Source organism: Aquarana catesbeiana, linkage group LG10 (genome assembly GCF_042186555.1).
Source record: "Aquarana catesbeiana isolate 2022-GZ linkage group LG10, ASM4218655v1, whole genome shotgun sequence".
In the NCBI taxonomy this organism is placed as follows: domain Eukaryota; kingdom Metazoa; phylum Chordata; class Amphibia; order Anura; family Ranidae; genus Aquarana; species Aquarana catesbeiana.
The window spans coordinates 50,259,475-50,280,702 of NC_133333.1; the positions used below are offsets into that span (position 1 = coordinate 50,259,475).

At 41.9% G+C, this 21,228-nt stretch overlaps 1 protein-coding gene across 1 annotated transcript in view; it reads right to left on the bottom strand.

The window, feature by feature from the left end:
* The window catches only part of SHANK1 (SH3 and multiple ankyrin repeat domains 1), an 852,931-nt gene that overhangs the window by 396,642 nt on the left and 435,061 nt on the right, over window positions 1-21,228 (bottom strand). Inside the window, exons 5-6 of the mRNA XM_073602155.1 lie at window positions 15,893-16,001; window positions 4,431-4,582 (exon numbers count right to left, since the gene is read on the bottom strand). Coding sequence (XP_073458256.1) covers window positions 4,431-4,582; window positions 15,893-16,001 — 261 coding nt within the window. The remainder of the gene's footprint in view (window positions 1-4,430; window positions 4,583-15,892; window positions 16,002-21,228) is intronic.

The following is a 21,228-nucleotide window of genomic DNA, read 5'->3' on the forward strand; positions in this document are numbered from 1 at the left end:
GGGAAGATGCAATCCTCATTACCGGAGAGTGGTTGAGGAAGAATTTTCAGGATATGTTTGCATTAATAGTATCATTTAGAATATGCACCTAAAACGAAGTATATGTACCATTAAATGCAGAACTTCTATATTTTTTCCCTGGGACTTTGAAGGCAATATACGCAACTTACGGTATCTTAAAAGACAGTCATTTATAACGAATATAAAGATATATTAGAATAGTTGCTGTGCTTCCACCTCTCTACTATGGACCCTCAAACCCTAGAGGCCCATCATGCATCCACTGAGGCCACCTAAATGTAGATGGTGGGCATCAAAGGTTGTCCATGGTCGAGCATTGGAAATACAGCAACTCTGATTTTGATGTGTTTTTAAAGCAAGACTAGTTTCTTTGTATAACATAATATATGGTATACCCTATTTACCCCTGATGAAGAGGTTTCCAAAATGTGTCAGGTCTGTCCTGGTTTGGCATCGGTGCAAAGTTAGGCACTACAGAAATATAATATCCAACCATGGGGTACCTTGGATATGTATCCATATATGATATGTCATTTTACATTTTTTTTTTTTTACATGTTATAATAAAGATCGGTATGACTGCCTTTTAAGTTAAGTTGTATATATTGCTTTTAAAGTGGTTGTACACCCTGTACAACCACTTTTACCTACAGGTAAGCCTATATTAAGGCTTACCTGTAGGTGCTGGAAATATCTCCTAAACCTCCACGGTTGAGGAGATATTTACAATAAAGTCGTGCGCCGGTGTCTACGCGCATGCACACTTTAGAAAGGGCAGATCGTGCCGTTTCTAAAGAGGGTCATGCCGTGACTAACGGCTCCTTCGCGCATGATTCTGGCCAGTCACAGAGCCGGAGTTTGTGGCCCTGGAAGGAAGAGGGGTGAAGTTTTACGCTCACTGCTAGTGGGGACAACGGTGACATCGCAGGCTTCGGTTTCAGGTAAGTGACACATAATGGGCTACTATGCGATTCATAGTAGCCCATTATGCTTTACCTTTGCAGGGAAATAAAAAGGAAGTAAAACCCATCAGGGTTTACTTCCTCTTTAAAGTCCTAAGGGAAACATATAGAAATTATCCATGTATCAAAAAAAGGATATTGGCAATAGATGGAGTATAACAGACATTATTTGTTGTACAGTATCTCACAAAAGTGAGTACACATCTCACATTATTGTAAATATTTTATTATATCTTTTCATTTGACAACACTGAAGATATGACACTTTGCTAATATGTAAAGTAGTGAGTGTACAGCTTGTATGACAGCGTAAATTTGCTGTCCCTTCAAAATATCTCAACACACAGCCATTAATGTCTAAACAGCTGGCAACAAAATCAAGTACACCACTAAGTGAAAATGTCCAAATAGGGCCCAATTAGCCATTTTCCCTCCCCGGTGTCATGTGACTCGTTAGTGTTACAAGGTCTCAGGTGTGAATGGGGAGCAGGTGTGTTAAATTTGGTGTTATCGCTCTCACTACATACTGGTCACTGGAAGTTCAACATGGCACCTCATGGCAAAGAACTCTGAGGATCAGAAAAAAAGAATTGTTGCTCTACATAAAGATGGCCTAGGCTATGAGAAGATTGCCAAGACCCTGAAACTGAGCTGCAGCATGGTGGCCAAGACCATAGAGCGGTTTAACAGGCCAGGTTTCATTTAGAACAGGCGTTGCCATGGTCGACCAAAGAAGTTGAGTGCACATGATCAGCGTCATATCCAGAGGTTGTCTTTGGGAAATAGACGTATGAGTGCCGCCAGCATTGCTGCAGAGGTTGAAGGGGTGGGGGGGTTCAGCCTGTCATTAATCATACCATAGGCTGCACACTGCATCAAATTAGTCTGCATGGCTGTCATCCCAGAAGGAAGCCTCTTCTAAAGATGATGCACAAGAAAGCCCACAAACAGTTTGCTGCAGACAAGCAGACTAAGGATATGGATTACTGGAACCATGTCCTGTGGTCTGATGAGACCAAGATAAACTTATTTGGTTCAGAGCGTGTGTGGCGGCAACCAGGTGAGGAGTACAAATTCAAGTGTGTCCTTGACATTTTCCAATTGCAGGCAATAGAAAGTCTTGCTGCTATAAAAAAGTGGGATTCCATTCTTAGACCCAGGTCCATTTTAGGATCACACGATGTCCAGATCAATGACAGTGGAAAGGAGTCTGAAGACTTGGGACCAAAAGGAACGAAAGGCTGGGCACTGCCACCAGATATGGAGTGATCCATTGAGTCTACATTGTCTCCAACAAAAAGGAGATTGAGTAGAGTAGATTGTGGCTAATTTTTGTGGGGTATAGTACCAAAAATATATGAGCTTTTGAAGAGACTCCCTGTGGGTAATACACCAAAAGTATTTTAGGGGTAGGGATTGGGCTTGTTGCCAATGCTTTAGTGTAGAAGAAAAAGAGAGGGATTGTCCCCAGGATAACATTGGTACAGGTTTCTTCAAGTTAGACAGAGTAGATAGCTTTTTACATTTTAAATCACTAATGTACAGTCCATTAAAATGTACTAGTCCATCCCACACCACCTTCTCCACTGAATAAAAATGCTGCCGTCCATGGGTGGCTATGTTGCTACTCCCAAGATGTAGTGGAGGAGTGATTTGCCACCCCAACACAGAAAGTGTGTTACTGGCCAGATCAACAGTAAAAATAAAAGGATAAAAGCCTTAAAAGGAAAACTAATTCAGCCACTACAATTAATGATTGATACGTTACAATAAATAACATTTTTATTTTTAGATACGATTTAACGCCTTTGCCACTTTAAAGCGGAACACTTTAGGAGGATAGAAAAGACAACTGAATGCAGCCAGGGCCGTTTTTAAGGCAGGGCAAAAGGGGCAGCTGCCCTGGGCCCTGTCATTGTTGTGGGGCCCAAAGCAGCTGCCTCATACTTGACAACTATCCTGGTTTAAATTCTCTCATCCCTTGAAGTTTTAGTCCCGTGCTGTGTCCCAATATCTCAGTGTGAAGTGCTGCTACTAACGCTGCCCAGCTCTGCCCTTTTTGTTGTGTACAGATGACTCACCTGCAGACCCTGTGTTTACATGTAAATTACCGGCATTCATATGTAAATAGTGGCGACCGGCTGCATTGATATGTATATCATGCCCTCCCTGAGGTCATATCCACAGTAATCTCTAGCAGCCAATCAACAAGCAGAAATCATGTGCTGTAACCTCTAGCAACTAATCAGTGAGCCATAATGTGTGCTGTAACCTCTGGCAACCAGTCAGTGAGCGGTAATGATACACTGTAACCTCTGGCAACCAATTGCAATTGCTGCCTGATCTGATTCAGCAAACTGATTTTGAGTCTAGCTGCTATTTATTGTATGTCTCATAGAAGGTGGAGAGCAAAACTGCATGGAAGAGGGGGCCCCAAGAAAAGTTTTGCCCAGGGTCCAATCAATATTAAAGACGGCCCTGAATGCAGCTCTATATTCCCTAGGCTTCATTTTACTTTCTGTATTCTTTTATAATAATTTTTTTTTTTTTTTTATTAAACTAGTATAAGTACCTAATTTTGACCTGGAATTAGGCCTCTTGCAGTTCACGGTACAGTAGATATTAGGCTAATGCTGGCTATACACACCCAGAGTTTCGGCCGTTTGCAGACTAAACAATTATTAGTTGGTCGAAAGCAAATTGGCCACTGACAGAATAAACTCGTTTACATGATTGTTTCCATGATTGTAGTGATCGCGAGATAACAATAAAAACATATATAAATTGTACAAGACAGAATATTCTTATCGTTTCGATTACAACATACACATATGCACTTCACTTTAGTTGAAACTGTAAAATCTTTCGCTTTGGATCCATCGACATTAGCCGGGCTCACGGTCGAAATTGACTGTAAAGTCGGGTCCACTAACGGCACAATTGTTAAATGATTTTTCCCAGAAATGACCACGAAATTCTGTGCGTGTGTGGCCAATATAAGAAAGATAAAAGCAGTTCACGTGCTCACAAGGTACATGCTGATAGGAGGAGAGACGAAAGTAACAAAGAGATGAGTGCCTCAGTCTGCTGCTTCTCTATTCACTGTCCAGTCACAGCCTGGGGGAGGGACAAGACCTCTGTTGCTTATGTGAAACAGAGAAAAAGTCTCCTGTCCTGTCAGGCAGGGTTGTGCTATATGCCAAGGCAGTGTAAATCTCAGAGCTGGATGAACGGAAATACAAATTCTTTGGCAGGTAAAACAGCAACCTTATATGTATTTTTTTGTATTTAGCAGATTGTCTATAGTTTGGCTTTAAATGAGAAACTATTGCAAAGGCTAAATACAGTAATACATACAAAGTTAAATGTCGTTTACAGCCATTGTTTTACTTTTTTCCCCACCCGGAAAGATACTAGAAAGCAAATCACTGTAGAAATGAATCATACCATAAGGGCATTGTAGTTTCTGGAGCAGACAGCTTTGTGCAGAGCCGTGGTGCCATCTCGGGCTCGGAAGTCAATGTGGGCCCCTCCAAGGCACAGCATCCTAATCACATCCACAGTTATTTCAAGTTGTGAGGCCATGGTCAGCGGCGTCTCTAAAAACAAAAAACAACAAAAAAAAAAAACAATGCATCAGCTATTCAATATTTAAAACAATTGTATTCCTGGTTTTAAGGGAAATTTTTGCCATTCTTACTCAAGGCCAAACCTTTGTCAGGTTTTATTGCAATGCTTGGTTGGAAGGTCTCCCCACACTTTCCATCTTTCATTGGTATTGGTTGTGAAGGAAAATCTCCCCAACATGGACAATGACAACAACAAACCGACAGACAGATGTACTAGATCTTCCCGCCTCTAGTTGACATTCCACTTAAAAGTGGACCAAGCACTAAAAAACAAGGTACCATCTCTTTTTCTAGAATCCCATGATAAGACTAATACTATGTGCACACGATAGGATTTTCCGACAAAAAAAACAACGGATGTTGGCTGAAACTTGTCTTGCATACACACGGTCGCACAAATGTTGTCGAAAATTCCAAACGTCAAGAACGCGGTGACGTAGAACATGTACGACGAGCCGAGAAAAATGAAGTTCCAATAGCCAATGCAGCTCTTCTGCTTGATTCCGAGCATGCGTGGAATTTTGTGCGTCGGAATTGTGTATATACGATCGGAATTTCCGACAACGGATTTTGTTGTCGGAAAATTTGAGAACCAGATCTCAAATTTTTGTTGTCGGAAATTCCAACAACAAATGTCCGATGGAGCCTACACACGGTCTGAATTTCTGACAACAAGCTCACATCGAACATTTGTTGTCGGAAAATCCTATCTATTAGTGACACCTAAACAAGCAGGATATAAGCTGGGCTTTAAGGTAAAGATTTTAGTTGTTATTCTCCTTTCTTTTTTTTTTTTTTTTTCTTAACATGGGGAGAGGTGGGGCTAATAAATAGAAGCACCTTACTTTTTTGTTGACCAATACATGGAGTAAATTAGAACAAAATATAATTCCCACTCCTCCTTCTTTGTCTATGTAGGTACATCCAATGTATACCAACTTTCCTAGGAAAACTCTAATCATGTCAAATGCATTTCCAAAGTAACTTTGCACTTCCATTATGACAACACAGTGTGGAGCTTAGAAAGTATGAGACAAAGCACAACTTCAGTGTCCATTTCTCTCTACCCCATTTAGTTATTTTTATTTAAGGGTTATGTCTACTACTACTACTTCACAAGTCCTTTTAAAATGGAATTTCCTGGAAGATGGTAAACCCATCTTTGACAACTTGAAGGGGCACCATTGTGCCATGGCCACCTGTCTAAGAATAGCAGAACCCCAGTCCTGCAGTTATTTAATGTTCTTACACAAAAATATAAAATAATCATTGTAGTACAAGTCGCTGATTTAAACCCAATCACTAAAATCTAATAAATATCTTAACGTTTTTATGCAGTTTTGAAAGTGCTTTTTTTTTTTTACTCTACTTATCATTCCAAAAACACAAAAACAAAATGTAAAAAAAAAGCCCAACCTACAAATAAAGAGTGTTTATTTTCACCTGCCCTGCCACCCATTCCTCTGATCTTCACTGTATTCAAGAGCTGCAACCTTTGGAAGAATCTCCATATCCACCAAGTTCAGAAATGTTGGATGTCTGTGTCCCCTGCCATACACTGTGGTTTCCTCTAATGAGGCTTAAGCCATTACTGTACCATGTAATGTCACACACTGTGGTTCCCTCCAGTGACACTTATGCCTTTACTGTGCACTGTAGTGCCAAAGTAGTCAAGAGGGAACCACAGAATGCTGAAAAATGACCAGACATCCAACCTACCTGTACGTTGAATATGAAGAGGCTGTTGTTCTGCAGGGGCAGGAGGCAGGACATGTGAGTATAACCCCTCTTCTTTTTCACATTGTGCTTTTCTATATTTATTTTTCAACTCTGTGACAAGAATCAAACTTAATTAAAAAAATTCCTGTCGATATTGCCACAAGGATCTTTTGTCAGCCACTTCCTAGTATAGGGCGATAACAGTTTCCCAGATGTGCTCCATATCAGCAAGTATATTTTCTTAACTACCCCATGATGTCACTCAACATAGCTCTGCCAAGAGTCTAGAAGAGTTCAAGAATGCCAAAGCAGCTCCATAGAGGCACGACTTTGTCTTCCCTTACATCTAATTTATACCAAAACAAGCATTGCCATATATTTGAAGTAAATAAACATTTATTTTTTTGTAATCGCATTGAGCACGGAACCACATTGTGCTTGATTACATAAATATGTCCCAGACAACAAGCTATTAGAGTTTCTAGCACAGACACAAAACAAGACAACTAACTGCTAAACATCCCATAATTCTCGAACTCAGAGCCAAAAACTACGTCCGTTCATGTTTTAGAGTCAGATTCCAATGCCAAAAACACAATAGAAAAACATGCAAAATATAAAAATATCACAAAGGCAATTTCTATTTCATTTCCACTTGTACAACAACATTTCTGGGACTATTATAAAAGGTTATATCAATTTGGCACCCCTGCCTGCTTCGGGAATGGAGGATTGCATGATAAATATACAGTATATACAGTGGGTATAAACTATGCTAGTGGGTATAAAGTACGCTTTAAACAACATAGCATGTCCCTTCACTTTAGGCAGTGTCATGGTAGGGACCCCTTCGGTTTGAAATTTTGGGGTGTGGACAGGATCCATGCCTTTTGGAGGGGTTAAGGAAGTATCCAAAAAGGGAAACCAAATGGATTTATCTCTTAGACACTATGACCCCTAAGGGGTTGAATGTAGAATTTGATTTTAATAGCTATATTAATGTTTATTGGGAGTGGATTAGTGTTTGAGCTGGTTTAGATTTTATTCAAATAACATATGGATGGAGTGTAGAATTTCTGTGCGTTTAATAACTAACTTCCTAATATTCAGAGTATTAATATAAATGTGTACAGTATTTTGCATGAATTTTTTTTATAAATTATTTTTATGTATCAATTTGTATGGGAATTATTTAATGAGTATTTTAATGGTTTATGATAAACTTAATGTCTAAATAGATTAAGAGTGATCAGAAGCAATGTTTTAATATGATGTATTATACTAAATATGTTGAAGTGCTGGCCTCCCATTACTTTTACTTAGATGGAAAATGGCCCTGGAGAGATCCGGGACTGCAATATCTGGAAGGGTTAAGTCTGGGCGGTCGGGCGTCTATACGAGTTGTGTTGCCACACCGTATGGCCTTAGATGAAAGACATCAGGGTGGGACCATACGGCGATTGGAGGGGACATCAACACATGGGCCAGAGGTGTCGTGGACTGGGAGGACCACAGGTGTGGTGAGATGCATAACTCTGTTCCCAGACTATCAGGGTTGATGTGCTGGCTCACTGTGACTATGAGGAGATGGGCATTGCTATTGAGGAAATTTTGTGAGTATTTTTTGGGGGGATTTTTAAAGTGGAGGGCCAACCTGAAAAAATTACACCAAAAATCCTAAAAAAAAATAAAAAAAAAACATTTGAATAAAAAAAAAAAAAATTAAACTTACCTGAACCCTTGTTGCTAGGCAGTCTTCCTAATCTGCCTCTTCCTTTTCCGTGGCGTCTTCTGCTCCTCGGTGAGTGGCCCCATTGTGTTCTGGGAACTGTGTGCGTTCCCAGAACACCACGGGGCCATTCACAGAGCGCCGCACCGCTCGCGCGCAGTAGGAAACTGGCAGTGAAGCCGCAAGGCTCCACTGCCTGTTTCCCTTACCTAGGATGGCGGTGCCGGGACCTGAGAGCCGAGGGACGGGTCAGCCTCGGGCGGCCGACATCGCGAGCACCCAGGACAGGTAAGTACTTATTTAAAGTCAGCAGCTACAGTGTTTGTAGCTACTGACTTTTAATTTTTTTTTTTAGGCCGGAATCCCGCTTTAAATCAAATAAAGCATGTTAAACTGGATTACGCTATGTAGGCTATATTTTCCCTTTAAATGAAAATGAGCTTAACTACTTATGGTGGTAGTTTCCAAAGATTGTTTTACCAATCAGTAGAATGATGGCAAAAGCAGTTGGTGAGTGTTGAACCATAAGGGGAGTGGATTTCACATGTTCACTGTGGTGAAGCATATGTAGAAAATAAGAAGCACTTTGGATTTTGAATTTACTGCAGTTCTGTATGATACAAAAAGACACTTTTTTTGTATGGACTTTAATACTGTTTATTTTTTTGCACTTTAAAGAGGGAGTCCCGCGAAAAAAAAAATTTAAAAGTCAGCAGCTACAAATACTGCAGCTGCTGACTTTTAAAATAAGGACACTCGCCTGTCCCAGGGTCCAACGATGTCGGCACCCGAGACCGAATCGTCCCTCGGGTGCTGCCGCCGCCATTCTCTGTAAGGGAATCAGGAAGTGAAGAGCTGCAGCTTCACTTCCCGGTTCCCTACTGCGCATGCGTGAGTCGCTCTGCGCTTCCTAACTGGTCCCCGCTGTCTCTGGGACCCGTGTGTGTCCCAGCAGACAGCGCGGTGGAGACGGGAAGAGGCATAGACTCCCGTGGGAGTCTATGCCGGAAGTGGGTGCAAATACCTGTCTTAGACAGGTATCTGCACCCCCCTCCCCCCTGAAAGGTGCCAAATGTGACACCGGAGGGGGGGGGAGGGTTCAGAAAAGCGGAGATTCATTTTTTTGTGTGAACCTCCGCTTTAAGATGAACTTACATATAGTTACATAGTTTCATAATTAGGGCTCATGCACACTGCAGCTCAAACAAAAAAAAAAAAAAAAAGCATTACAGGCATTTGAGCTTTTATTTCAGCTTTGAAGACGATTGTGCTTTTTTTGTGCTATTGTGCACATTTTTATTTAGCTTCTTCAAACTCGTTTGAGCACCTTTTGAGCACAAGTGTTTTTTTTTCACAAACCCTCCTAGATAGTATTTTCTTAACCACCGTATAAACAAAACAAAAAGCTGGAACAAATGTTTTTCCATGTTTTTGAGCTTCTTTGAGCTTTTCTGAGCTTCGTTGAGCTCTTTGGGGCAGTAGCTCCTCTCAAAAACGTGAGTTTGGTGGGGTTTTTTTCTGCCTGTAGAAGCATATGCCTGAAAACGCCTGAAAATGCCTGAAAACGCCTGAAAACGCCATAGTGTGCATGGACACATTGGCTAACATGGTGAGGAGTTTCCAGGCAGAAAAAATAAGAGCTCAAAAGCCTGTAGAAGCAGCCTCTTTGAGCTCCTTTGAGCTGCAGTGTGCATGAGCCCTTAGTCTGGCTGAAAAAAGACACTGAAAAAAGTCCATCCAGTTCAACCAATAAAAAGGGTAAAACTCAACAAAAACAAATTTTTTTTTTTTTTTTTGCTGGAAGGGAACTATTGATTCTGTGTATGCTAATATTATTATTATTATAATTGTTACATTTATGGGATAGTGCTACCGGGAGGAAACTTTTTTATTTTTCTTCCTTTTTGTAAACTTTTGAGCACAACTGTTAAAGACCTATCACTGAACTGCACAAAGGTTAAAAAGTCTGCTAACATTACCTTACATTGAAGCAGCTAGGATGCTGCTGCCAATAACAACCTGATTAACTGCTGGAGGGACAACTTAGAAAATTCTCCATTTTCCATAAATTATTGCCAGTTTAAAGGGACTGGATTTCCCAATATCTAACCACTAGCAGAGTGATTAGATACTGGGAAGACGCTGCAGGAGAAAAAGACTGGGAACATGGGACTGGGACCAAAGATCATTGGCAGCACGGCCCCTTTACAAGGCAGTAATCCCACTCCAAGTATACCAGGGGTGTATAGGGTTTTGAATATGATGGGGCAACTAGGACTCCTCAAAAAAGGCTGCACTAGATGGACACCCTGAGGATGTAAGCACAAAGATCTCACTACAGGAGCTCCTGAAAATATAAGAAAATGTTTAACATGGAATTCTTACCTGTCTACTTGTGATTTCTTTTTTTTTTTAATAGAGTAGGAATGGGGACATTGAAGAGATTCCGGTCATGGTGACCACACAGGGGAGGAGACATCTCTTAACTCAGGACACACGGCAATAAAAAAAACAGAGCTTTTTAACTCATGCTACTAAAATGGGATACTATTACTGTCTATGTCCCTGTAGGAGAAATTTTCATTCACATCCAGTCCAAGTGACAATAACAGAATCATGGGAAAGATCTCCCCAACAAATAAAAACCTGGGAAGTTCTAACTCTTTCCAAGACTCGGCAGAGACAGAAGACAGCGGACAGAGGAAGAAGAACCAGAGAGAGCGAGCGGAGAAGACCCAGAGAAGGGAGAAGAACCTCCAGAGGCAGAAGACATCAGCGGAGGAGGCAGAAGAGCCAGAGAGGGGAGAAGAAGTCGCAAGAGACGCTGGAGCTGCCTTAATAAATTACTTTAAAAACCTGTGTACTGCGTTTTATTTTTGTCACTTTTATTTTAGGTGAATGGGTAGGGGTACAATGTACCCCATACTCATTCACATAGGGTGGGGGGCCAGGATCTGGGAGCCCCCTTGTTAAAGGGGGCTTCCAGATTCCAATAAGCCCCCCGCCCGCAGAACCCGACAACCAATGGCCAGGGTTGTTGGGAAGAGGCCCTTCTCCTCATCAACATGGGGACAAGGTGCTTTGGGGTGGGGGGGCGCTGGGCCCCCCTGCCCCAAAGCACCCACCCCCCCATGTTGAGGGCATGTGGCCTGGTGCGGCGCTCGTCCCCACCCCCTTTCCTGACCTACTAGGCTGTGTGCTTGGATAAGGATCTGGTATGGATTTTGGGGGGGACCCCAACGCTGTCTTTTCGGCGTGGGGGTTCCCCTTAAAATCCATACCAGACCGAAAGGCCTGGTATGCTCCTGGAGGGGGAACCCATGCAGTTTTTTTTTTTAATTTGGCATGGAGTTCTCCTTCAAGATCCTCAAAGCACAACTCGCATGCCAAAGTCGGATCAGTCAAGACGGCGATCCAACTTTGATCCGACTTCAAAGATATTCAATAGGCTGAAGTAGGATCGAAGTAGGATCGAAGTCGGACCAAAGTAGTGCAGAGAGCATTTTCAAAATCGGACCGACTTGTGTGGAACCAGTTAAGACAGCTCCCATAGGAAAACATTGATTTTCACACAACATGCGACATGAGCTCCTAATGTCAGAGCGTTTGTCATACCAGTGTGAACCCGGCTTTAAACCCTGACTTTTTGCTGTAGGTATTGGGGAGCCTTTTCTTGGCTGTCTGTCTCCAGACACAGCAGAAAGTGAAAGAAGATTGCTCTAATGTAAGGGAATTACTTGTAGGCATAGGTTTATTTATTGCTCCTTTAAAGCAGAATTCTGCCCTAAATTTTCCAGGAAGTGAGGTGGTTTCACTTCCTTTCTTGGCTGGACTTTATAAATGTGTGGGTTGGAGCTTAGGGAGTAGTTGGCAGATGGGAATGGAGCTGCCAGGATAAAGACATGGAAATATGAAACAAAGTCTGGTGCTTTTCTAACCCCAGGGTGGGCTCCATCGATACCGAGTTAGGACTGAGTTACACTACTGATTATGGAAAAGACTTGCTATAGGCCAAAGAATGGAAACCTTATATTGCAAACAGACAATTTTTTTTATCTGTGAAGATACACAAGTTTCTTCAATAAAAGAGTTGAACTGAGCCTCTAGCTGAAGTATAGTGATTCAAGTGGAAGCCTGCTACCATTGAAGGTGTTAGTTGGGGCAGCAGACAGTTAGGCCACAGTGTTAGACAGGTGCATCTCATGTAGGATATACAAAGTGAGGTACAGGGTCAGTATGAGAACTGAAGTGGTGCAAACCAAATCAGGTTGGGACTGGTGGTTATCAGGGGATGAAGTCACCCTCTTCTCAGTGAGGAGCTGACCCCACCATGTAGCACACACATGTGCCCCAGGTGTTTGGATGGACTATCTAAACCCTATCCTGTAACCACATGGAAGACGCAAGGCCTTACACAGTAAGTGTTTCCAACCAGTGTGGGTCGTTGCAATTGGTGACCAGGAGAATGGTGAGTAAAGGGTTTACAACCTGCCATTCATGCACATGTGGCAGAAAATTATGTGCATGTACTGAGATGTGACTGTGGGCAAAGAGGTAGGCCCTGGACAGCCTTGTCTTGTAGCAGGCCCCCTAGCGATTCAGTTGCAGTGGGGCCTGCCTATATACTCTCTTACATAATATCACCAAAATAAGTGTTCCCATTAGAAGATTTCCTATATCTGATACTGTATATCCTCACTCCCATTATGTTGGTCACTAGGACAAATAAAGAGGAAGAATTTCTATTAGGAACACAGCAGCAATAAAAACTCCACAAAAGATTCTACTCCTTCCACACTCTATAAAAAACTGCCTTAGGGCTCATGCACATAATAATAAAAAATACTGCTTTCAGCTCCATAAATCCTAAAGTTTTTTATGGGTTAGCTACAGTATACTGTGTAGTGCTTACCCTCAAAGGGGCCGATGGATTCGCCCAAGTTCTTTCTTATCCAGTGCGGAGGCAGCCAGGGACACCGCAAAAGTTCACTCAATCTGGCTCAATAATCAGACATGGGGATGTATTTTCTTTCTTTATCCACTTCAAAACCAGCCTCGTTTTGGATTTTAGGTGTTTAAGAGTTTAAAACAGGTTTTTTTGCTAGAAAATTACTTAGAACCCCCAAACATTATATATTGTTTTTTTTCTAACACCCTAGAAAATAAAATAGCGGTCATTGCAATACTTTCTTTTGCACCGTATTTGCGCAGCGGTCTTCTAAGCGCACTTTTTTTGGAAAAAATTCACTTTTTTGAAAAAAAAATAAGACAACAGTAAAGTTAGCCCAATTTTTTCTAATATTGTGAAATATAATGTTACGCCAAGTAAATTGATACCCATCATGTCACGCTTTAAAATTGCGCCCGCTCGTGGAATGGCGTCAAACTTTTACCCTTAAAAATCTCCATAGGCGACGTTTAAAAAATTCTACAGATTGCATGTTTTGCGTTACAGAGTAGGTCTAGGGCTAGAATTATTGCTCTCACTCTACCGGTCGCGGTGATACCTCACATGTGTGGTTTGACCACCGTTTTCATATGCGGGGGCTACTCACGTATGTGTTCGCTTCTGCGCGCGAGCTCGTCGGGACAGGGCGCTTTAAAATTTTTTTTTTTTTTTGTTATTTATTTTACTTTATTTTATTTATTTTTTCACTGTTTTTAAAAAAAAAAAAAATTTGGATCACTTTTATTCCTATTACAAGGAATGTAAACATCCCTTGTAATAGAAAAAAACATTACAGGTCCTCTTAAATATGAGATCTGGGGTCAAAAAGTCCTCAGATCTCATATTTAGACTAAAATGCAAAAAAAAACCAAAAAAAACAAAAAAAGTCGTTTAAAAAAAACGACACAAAAAAAATTGTGCCTTTAAGAGAAGTGGGCGGAGCCGTCGTAATGACGTCGCTCCGGCCGTCACATGGTATAGAGACGGGTGGGGGCCATCTTGGCCTCACTCGTCTCAGTACCTCAGCAGTGACAGGTCCCGATCTCCTCCGCCGCTACCGACGGCTCCGGTAAGCGGCGGAGGGCGCAGGAGAGCGGCGGGAGGGGGGGTGGCACCTCTCCCACCGCCGATAAAGGTGATCTCGCGGCGAACCCGCCACAGAGACCACCGTTATCGTGTACAGAATCGCCGGCCCTAAAGATGGATACCTCGGTTGTGGCAGCAGCTGCTGCCGTTACCGAGATATCCATCTTTAAAAAACAGGACGTCAATATACAGTGGGCGGTCGGGAAGCGGTTAATTCTGAAAACTTTTAACTTGTAACTGGGAGTAAAAGGGGGAATGGGATACTTCAAAATGCTTGAGTGCAAATACAGGCTGAGGACACCTCTTTCTAAGCAGCACAGTCATTATGTCAGTTTAAAACAGACACAATCTTGAACAGGTTCAGGAATAACTTGAACAGCCTCTATCAAAAACTGGGGATCATGGGTACTGCAGCTCAGTAACCAAGCTCAACTCACAGATCCGATTAGAGAGATACAGAATTTGAGAGTTCTGTCCATAGCACCGAGTATTCCAGCAGCTAGTCCTAGATGGCTCCAGGGGCAAGTAGCCCCCCTGAAGCACCAACAGTCCATCCTCGAGTAAGTAAGACCAAGCAGGAACACCGTCTGACCAGACTCCCACCTATTTATTACCTTCTCTGACCATCTACTGGGCACACCTCCCCAGGGATTGGTCAGAGAGTAGTAAATATTCAAGCTGAGTATCTGTATATTCCCGCCCCAAGCACTGGAAGTTTCTGAACACAACCAGGGGGAAGGAATCAATCCCACAGCTTGTGGAGCCACAGCAATCCAACTCCTCTGACTACAGAGTAAGCCAAAAGCTAAATTTCCCCAGTAACCCAACTAGAAGGGTGCTACATCTATATTGTAAGGGCCCATGTACAACGTAAATGTACTGTAGCTGTGTACATCAGCAAACCTGCGATCTGCAAAAATGAAATACAAAAACCTGCATCTCCAGTCAATAATTAACACATGTACTCTTCTAAACACATGTAAACTCATGTCCATGTGTACACATGTAAAGAAGAATTTTAAAATACGTTTACGCATCCAAACATGTGGCAAAACAGAAGAACTTTGTGACCATTAAGTGTAACTTTTATATGCACGCAGCTGCCAGAAAGATCCTGCATCAATATAAGTGAATTAATTAGGGCCATGTGTATGAGCCATTAGATACACCTTAAAAGCATGTTTAAAGGCTGTAGGCCTAAGCAAGTTTTTTTTTTTTTTTTTTTTTGACCAGACATCTTGATGAGCCCTATGATGCCCATGGGCTTCTTATGCCCTGTACACACGATCGGACATTGATCGGACATTCCGACAACAAAATCCATGGATTTTTTCCGACGGATGTTGGCTCAAACTTGTTTTGCATACACACGGTCGCACAAAGTTGTCGGAAAATCCGATTGTTCTGAACGCGATGACGTAAAACACGTACGTCAGGACTATAAACGGGCCAGTAGCCAATAGCTTTCGTCTCTTAATTTATTCTGAGCATGCGTGGCACTTTGTGCGTCGGAATTGTCCACACACGGTCTGAATTTACGCAAACGGATTTTGTTGTCGGAAAATTTTATAGCCTGCTCACAAACTTTGTGTGTCGGAAATTCCAATGGAAAAAGTCCGATGGAGCCCACACACGGACGGAATTTCCGACAACAAGCTCCGACCACACATATTCCGTCGGAAAGTCCGACCTTGTGTACAGGGCATTAGATTGTGTTGTTAGTGAGTGAGAAAGCTAATTATATATATTCATATTACACACTATATGGCATTTGTATATTTGCAGTGATTTTACTTACCTCCCGTTTCTGAATCATGATAGTTTGGGTCTAGGCCTTTATCCAGCAACCTGGCCACCTTCTCTGCAGAACCATGTTGTACATATTCCAAAAATTTCTTCAGACCAGCCTGTAGTGAAGGAAAAGAACAGCACAGACAGTTTTTACTTTGCACATGTTCAATACAACATCAAATACAAAAAATTACTAATGCTAAATGTCACCTTAACATAGTGGTCCCCAACCCCCATACCCCAAACCAGTATCAGTCCATGACCTGTTAGGAACCAGGCTGCACAGCAGGTGGTGAGCAGCGGTAGAGCAAGCAAAGCTTCATCTGTATTTATAGTAATTACCCAGCGGCAGCATTAGATAGTCATAGGAGTGTGAATCTTACTGTAAATTGCATATGCGAGGGATCTAGGTTGTGCGCTCCTTAATGTAATCTAATGCCTGATGATCTGAGGTGGCACTTCAATCATCCTGAAACCCCCCCCCCATTCCCAGTCTGTGGAAAGTTTGTATTTCATGAAAATGATCCCTGGTGACAAAAAGGTTGGGGACCGCTGATCTGACATGTGTGTACCTCTGTAAATATCTTTCTCAATTCTTAAGATATGGGTATATATTGGAACTCTTGACTGCTGAGAAGCATAGGCTCATTTATGACCAACTAATAAACCAATACCTTGCCCCCACAAAATTCACAGTCACTGATTACATTTGAAATCGGGCAAAGCCACAGCTTTATTGAACGTTGCAAATGTAACAACTTTCGAAATGCACAAACCAACAGTGCCAAAGTTATACTGTGAGCACCCATAAAACATAAACTCACATAAACTCTCCTGTCCTTACAGTACCAACAGTGCCAGACAGGCATTAGGCTGACCCCAGAGTGTAACTTAAGGGCATAGCCCATAAAGCAACATCGATTGCTGGCAAGGCCAAAACCACCAATATAGCTGTGGGAAAACATCACATCGGGCGGGAGGTTGGTCAACTCTTGTGACAGCTGAAATTACTCAGTGCAGTTGATGTGTCTCAGCGTAGCCTTTTCTTATAGTTCAGGCTCCTCCCAGTCACCTCAGGTCTTTGTAGCCAATCCTAAGGGAGCTACTTAACTTCCGTTTTAGGGTCACGCCCACAGTGATGCCATGCTTCTGTAGCGGTGTAGTTGCCACTAGTAAACAACCACCATATCACCCCGCTGCCAGACTCCCATATATGACTTGCAGAGACAATGAACAGTCCTTTGCTGGTTTTTTTGTTTGTTTATTGGGGGGTACAACTTGGTTGGGGAAAGGGGTATATGGGATGCCCATAGAATAGTTCACTTTGCCATCATATTTAGAAATTAATTGTACAGATTAGCATATAGTTTGAGTCTGAAGGAATGATGTGCCTTTTTGAACAACTACAGTCTTTTGCCTGCATCACCATGCAGACTATTGCTCATCCTCTGCTTAACTCCTGCAGACTATTGCTTCCAGAACTTCCTCACCCATGACCGTGTAAGGATGAGGACATCACTCTTAACCGTGAAAGGGTGATGTTCCCAGAAATCCTCTCCTCCCGCACAAACATACTGTAGTTATTAGTTTAACGTCACATCTTCTTTAAGCAAAAAGGACCCACTCCGAATAGTTCCTCTTGTAGACTCTGGTTGCTCGCTGCTACTAGGCCAGAGGCCTGCAGAACCTCTCCCCAGGGGCCTAGTAGGTTAAAAGCACATCAAGAATGGGGCACTACTGTTGGCAACTAGCCCTGCTTGCAAATCCTGTGCCCTCAGGCCACATCGATTTGACACAACTCCCCAGAGTCTCTCCTCTGATCCAGGACTCCTCATCAATGACCGTGTAATGATGAGGACTTCACTAATGACATAGTTACATAGTAGGTGAGGTTGAAAAAAGACACAAGTCCATCAAGTCCAACCTATGTGTGTGATTATGTGTCAGTATTACATTATTATATATCCCTGTATGCTATCAATGCTCCCCGCTGAGACCACCGCCTGTGGAAGGAAATTCCGCAAAGTGGCCGTTCTTGTTAAACTCTCTTCTGCGAAAAAGTTTTATTTCTATTGTAGGGTCACCAGTATGGTATTTGTATATTGAAATCATATCCCCTCTGAATAAGTTCAGTGCTCGTAACCTTTCCTCATAACAAAGATCCTCCAGATCCTTTATTAGCTTTGTTGCCCTTCTTTGTACTTGCTCCATTTCCAGTACATCCTTCCTGAGGACTGGTGCCCAGAACTGGACAGCATACTTCAGGTGCGGCCGGACCAGAGTCTTGTAGAGTGGGAGAATTATCGTTTTATCTCTGGAGTTGATCCCCTTTTTGATGCATGCCAATATTCTGTTTGCTTTGTTAGCAGCAGCTTGGCATTGCATGCCATTGCTGAGCCTATCATCTACTAGGACCCCCAGGTCCTTTTCCATCCTAGATTCTCCCAGAGGTTCTCCCCCTAGTGTATAGATTGCATTCATATTTTTGCCACCCAAATGCATTATTTTACATTTTTCTACATTGAACCTCATTTGCCATGTAGTTGCCCACCCCATTAATTTGTTCAGATCTTTTTGCAAGGTTTCCACATCCTGCGGAGAAGTTATTGCCCTGCTTAGCTTAGTATCGTCTGCAAATACAGAGATTGAACTGTTTATCCCATCCTCCAGGTCATTTATGAACAAATTAAATAGGATTGGTCCCAGCACAGAACCCTGGGGAACCCCACTACCCACCCCTGACCATTCCGAGTACTCCCCATTTATCACCACCCTCTGAACTCGCCTTTGTAGCCAGTTTTCAATCCATGTACTCACCCTATGGTCCATGCCAACGGACCTTATTTTGTACAGTAAACGTTTATGGGGAACTGTGTCAAATGCTTTTGCAAAATCCAGATACACCACGTCTACGGGCCTTCCTTTATCTAGATGGCAACTCACCTCCTCATAGAAGATTAATAGATTGGTTTGGCAAGAACAATTCTTCATGAATCCATGCTGATTACTGCTAATGATACCATTCTTATTACTAAAATCTTGTATATAGTCCCTTATCATCCCCTCCAAGAGTTTACATACTATTGATGTTAGGCTAACTGGTCTGTAATTCCCAGGGATGTATTTTGGGCCTATTTTAAATATTGGTGCTACATTGGCTTTTCTCCAATCAGCTGGTACCATTCCAGTCAGTAGACTGTCTGTAAAAATTAGGAACAACGGTCTGGCAATCACTTGACTAAGTTCCCCAAGCACCCTCAGATGCAAGCCATCTGGTCCCGGTGATTTATTAATGTTAAGTTTCTCAAGTCTAATTTTAATTCTGTCCTCTGTTAACCATGGAGGTGCTTCCTGTGTTGTGTCATGAGGATAAACACTGCAGTTTTGATTACTGAAGCCCCCCGATTCACTCGTGAAGACTGAGGAGAAGAATAAATTCAATACCTTCGCCATCTCCCCATCCTTTGTAACCAGATGTCCTTCCTCATTCTTTACGGGGCCAATATGGTCTGTCCTCCCTTTTTTACTGTTTACATACTTAAATCATTTCTTGGGATTTTCTTTGCTCTCCTCCGCTATGTGTCTTTCACGTTCGATCTTAGCCGTCCTAATTGCACCCTTACATTTCTTGTTGCATTCTTTATAAAGTCTGAATGCTGAGTATGATCCCTCAACCTTGTATTTTTTGAAGGCCTTCTCCTTTGCTTTTATATGCATTTTTACATTGGAGTTAAGCCATCCAGGACTTTGGTTCGCTCTTTTAAATTTATTACCCAATGGGATACATTGGCTAATGCCCTTATTTAATATGCTCTTAAAGCAAACCCATCTCTCCTCCGTATTCTTTGTTCCTAATATTTTATCCCAATTTATGTCTTTTAGCAAGGTTTGTAGTTTAGGGAAGTTGGCTCTTTTGAAATTCAGTGTCTTTGTATTCCCTTTAGGTTTCCTATTTGTGTGATTTATACTGAAACTAATTGACCTGTGATCGCTGTTACCTAAATTGCCCCGTATTTCCACATCTGTGATCAGGTCTGTATTGTTGGTAATCAGTAGATCCAGTAATGTTTTATTTCTAGTTGCATCTACCATCTGACCCATAAAATTGTCCTGCAAGACATTAAGGAACTGGCGAGCCTTAAAAGAATGCGCGGTTCCCTTCGCTTAGTCTATGTCTGGATATGAACTAGGAATAAAGGCTGTTTTGCCTATAGAGGGGGAGGGGAAAAAGAATTTTTTTCCCCAAGGGACTTTTAAGGTGCTCTTTAAATCAACAATTTAATCAAAAAATTTCTGTACAATTATATAAAAAAGATTTTTTATTTTATTAAATCAAGATTAAAACATCTGTGCCTCACATGAAAAAATGAGACATGATTCTAAAAATACTTAGACATGAACAATTTCACCTAAATTCATTCACATTATATAGTGCAACATAAAGCAACTACTTAAAGGTGCCATGACAATCTGCCGCTTGCTCGACATGTTTCGCTCTAGTACGAGCTTCTTCAGGAGTTTTAAAGGCAATGATTGTAGTGGACTCTAGATAATGAGAAAATGGGCAATGATCAATACATCCATAGTTTAAACATATACAGAATGCATCCAATAATCTTGGATTCAATTGGTAGAATAAAGATTAGTACAGAACATTCCAATACATACACATAAGTTTGAAACCAAACAATCCAACCGATTATATATAGAAGATTTGAATTTACATATCTTACCAGGCTGTAGTACACCAATGCAACGTAAATGCTTGAATAGAATAAAACTGCTGCCAATTTCAAACCGGGGGTTTCTCATATAGAAGGGACCTCGCTGCCATAAAGTGACCACAGGGGAATATAAAGTACTTAAAAAGGCCCTTTAAGAAACACAGATAAACTGTAGATTAGAAGAGAGGGATCGCATCTGATGTCATTCACCTTTAATTTAGGGAGTGTATTACCTTTAGTAGAACCAATCATAAATCCTGGCCTGGAACATAGAAGTCTCACAGCCTATACAAATTCTATGAATAGAGATGGCACCATGATCTGGTGAACTGATCCCTGGTAAATGCACAATTTAATTGTCCAAAGGGAGCGATTCCCATCAGAACAGTTTTCTAAACACAGAAAAAGAAAATACAATGAAGGGACCATTAGGATTCAAAGTGTGCGGCTTACTGTCAATGGTGACAGGGCTGCAAGGAAATAACTTACTTTGGAGACATTGATACGGCACGCGGGCTTGAGAAAGCTTCACGCATCCTCTGTGGAACGGCACCGGTAACAGAACTATGAGCGGTGTGTAACCGCCTTTATATACCCCCATCACGGCGGCGTCTGATCT